At 40.3% G+C, this 2,505-nt stretch overlaps 1 protein-coding gene across 1 annotated transcript; it reads left to right on the top strand.

Moving 5' to 3' along the window:
• Positions 1-995: 995 nt before the first annotated feature.
• On the top strand, positions 996-1,934 carry LOC124231156 (olfactory receptor 2L5-like). Its single transcript, XM_046647890.1, has one exon. It carries the CDS (start codon positions 996-998, stop codon positions 1,932-1,934), a length of 939 nt encoding a protein of 312 aa, XP_046503846.1.
• Positions 1,935-2,505: the final 571 nt, after the last annotated feature.

Raw genomic sequence — 2,505 nt, 5'->3', positions numbered from 1 at the left:
ATTTACATATAAGTCTATAATTTACGTATTTACGTTAATTTTCTATGCATACACTTAAAGTATGAGCTCTGACTTTTGCAACCGAAAGTTCGGTCTCTGAACCCAATGCCAGTCCAAATAACGAGAACAGAGTCTTGAGTGGAAGAGGAAAGTTTTTACTATGCCAGGCACAGGGAGCAAAGCAAGGGCTCATGCCTCAAAAATTGCTAGCTCCCTGATGAGGAACGGGTAGGGAGTTTTATTTGGGGTTTTGGGTAGGGGACGGGGCGCATGTAGCTTGTGCAGGTCAGTGTTTTCCCACCAGCCTGCTTTTGGCCTTGAGAGGCTGCTTGCAGCGAGGCAGGTGATGGTGAGATAGGAGGATGGCAGGTGGGTGTCCTTCGCTGTTGTCTTGTCTTCCTGTTTGAGGTGGGTTCCAGTGCCAGGAGCCGAGGAGTTGAGGTCTGGGAAGCCTCCGCTCCTTGATATTCTTGAGACAGCAGCTTTCCTGGCAAACTTAAAGGACACGATTAGCTAAACTTTAGTGTGCCTCCAACTCCAGGCCACCTGGGCTTTTAACAATTTGTAACTCCCATTTAATTGTAAAGCTCATGAAGTCAAAGTTTAAAGAGACAGGTATTTACATGTGAGTGGAGCTAGAGCAGCAGGAAAAGGGGTAGTGGGTTTTACCTTTAACTCCATATATTCTGGGTTCAATGTGGGAGAACTGATATCAGGGCTGATGTTAAGAGCCTGTAACACTTTGATAGTATCTGGAATTATGTAGGGAAATAAAATAACTATATCCTAATAAATTCATTAGAGAAATATGTTATTCTTAAAAATTCACAGACTTCTATTAAATAATTTGGCCATAGATGTTTGCTTCACCAAAATTTTTTCATGAGGTAAAAAGTGGGATTTTTTTTCAGAATAGGCAATTTTGTTCTTCGTTTAAGATCTGTATTCTAATTTAATGTTGCATCTGTCTTTAGGAAAAACTAAATGAGTACCCCATGGAAAATTCCAATCAGACATCTACTGATTTCATCTTATTGGGGTTGTTTCCATCGTCAAGAATTGGCCTGCTCCTCTTCATTCTCACTGTTCTCATTTTCCTAATGGCTCTGTTGGGAAAGCTGTCCATGATCCTCCTCATCCTCCTGGACACCCATCTCCACACACCCATGTATATCCTACTCAGTCAGCTCTCCCTGATGGATCTGAACTACATCTCCACCATTGTCCCCAAAATGGCTTCCAATTTTCTGTTTGGAAACAAGTCTATCTCTTTCATTGGGTGTGGGCTTCAGAGCTTCATCTTCTTGACTTTAGCAGGTGCGGAAGGCTTATTATTGGCCTCTATGGCATATGATTGTTATGTAGCTATCTGCTTTCCTCTCCACTATCCCATCCATATGAGCAAAAGAGTGTGTGCGGCGATGATAATAGGATCTTGGATAATGGGCTCTATCAACTCTTGTGCCCACATTGCATATGTCCTCCATATCCCTTATTGCCATTCCAGGGTCATCAATCATTTTTTCTGTGATGTCCCAGCCATGTTGACTCTGGCCTGTGTAGACACCTGGGTCTATGAGTACACAGATTTTGTGAGCGCCACCCTCTTTCTTGCGGTCCCTTTTATTGGCATTGCATGTTCCTATGGCCGTGTTCTCCTTGTTGTCTACCGCATGCACTCAGCAGAAGGGAGGAAGAAGGCCTATTCCACCTGCAGCACCCACCTGACTGTGGTGACTTTCTATTATGCTCCCTTTGTTTACACTTATCTACGCCCAAGATCCCTCCGATCTCCAACAGAGGATGAGCTTCTGGCTGTCTTCTACACCATCCTGACCCCACTGCTCAACCCCATCATCTACAGCCTGAGAAACAAGGAGGTGATGGGGGCCATAAGAAGAGTGGTTCAGAGAATCAGCTCTGTGACAAAGTAGATAAACTATGTATGTTAGTCACTGAGATTCAGTTAAACATCAATTCAGCTGTGTCCCATCACAAAGAAAAATAGTATTCCATGCCTAGAGTGAAGGAACTGAAATTAATGTAGACAATTTAAAAACTTGAAATTTCACAAACTAATTGTATATTCTAAGCCAGCATTTATGCCAACATGTGTAAATGAAAATTCAAAATACTTAAACTGATTATACCTTTCAGCGTGCAAGTTTTACAAGACTTTTTGGTCTCCCAATATTAGTAAATTAGCATGAATGAACAATAGATGGTTAAGATGCTCCTAATCTAATTGGAAACAAAATATTTTATTTATTTGTATAATAATTTATCCATTTTTCCAGCTTTATTGATGTACAATTGACAAAATTGTATAATTTTAAGGTGTACAATGTGATGATTTGATATACATATATATTGTGAAATCATCACCAAAATCAAGCAAATTAACATATCTATCATCTTACATAGTTACTTTTTTATTGGTGAGAACAGCTAAGACCTACTCTCTTAGCAAATTTCAAGTATATAATACATTATTCTTAACTATAG

Source organism: Equus quagga, chromosome 20, assembly GCF_021613505.1.
Source record: "Equus quagga isolate Etosha38 chromosome 20, UCLA_HA_Equagga_1.0, whole genome shotgun sequence".
Taxonomy (NCBI): domain Eukaryota; kingdom Metazoa; phylum Chordata; class Mammalia; order Perissodactyla; family Equidae; genus Equus; species Equus quagga.
The sequence above is the reverse complement of the archived record's forward strand: the minus strand, read 5'-3'. Positions and strand labels throughout refer to the sequence as shown.

Excerpts from the sequence above, each read along its gene's own strand:
- LOC124231156 (XM_046647890.1), top strand. The coding sequence starts at position 996 with ATGGAAAATTCCAATCAGACATCTACTGATTTCATCTTATTGGGGTTG.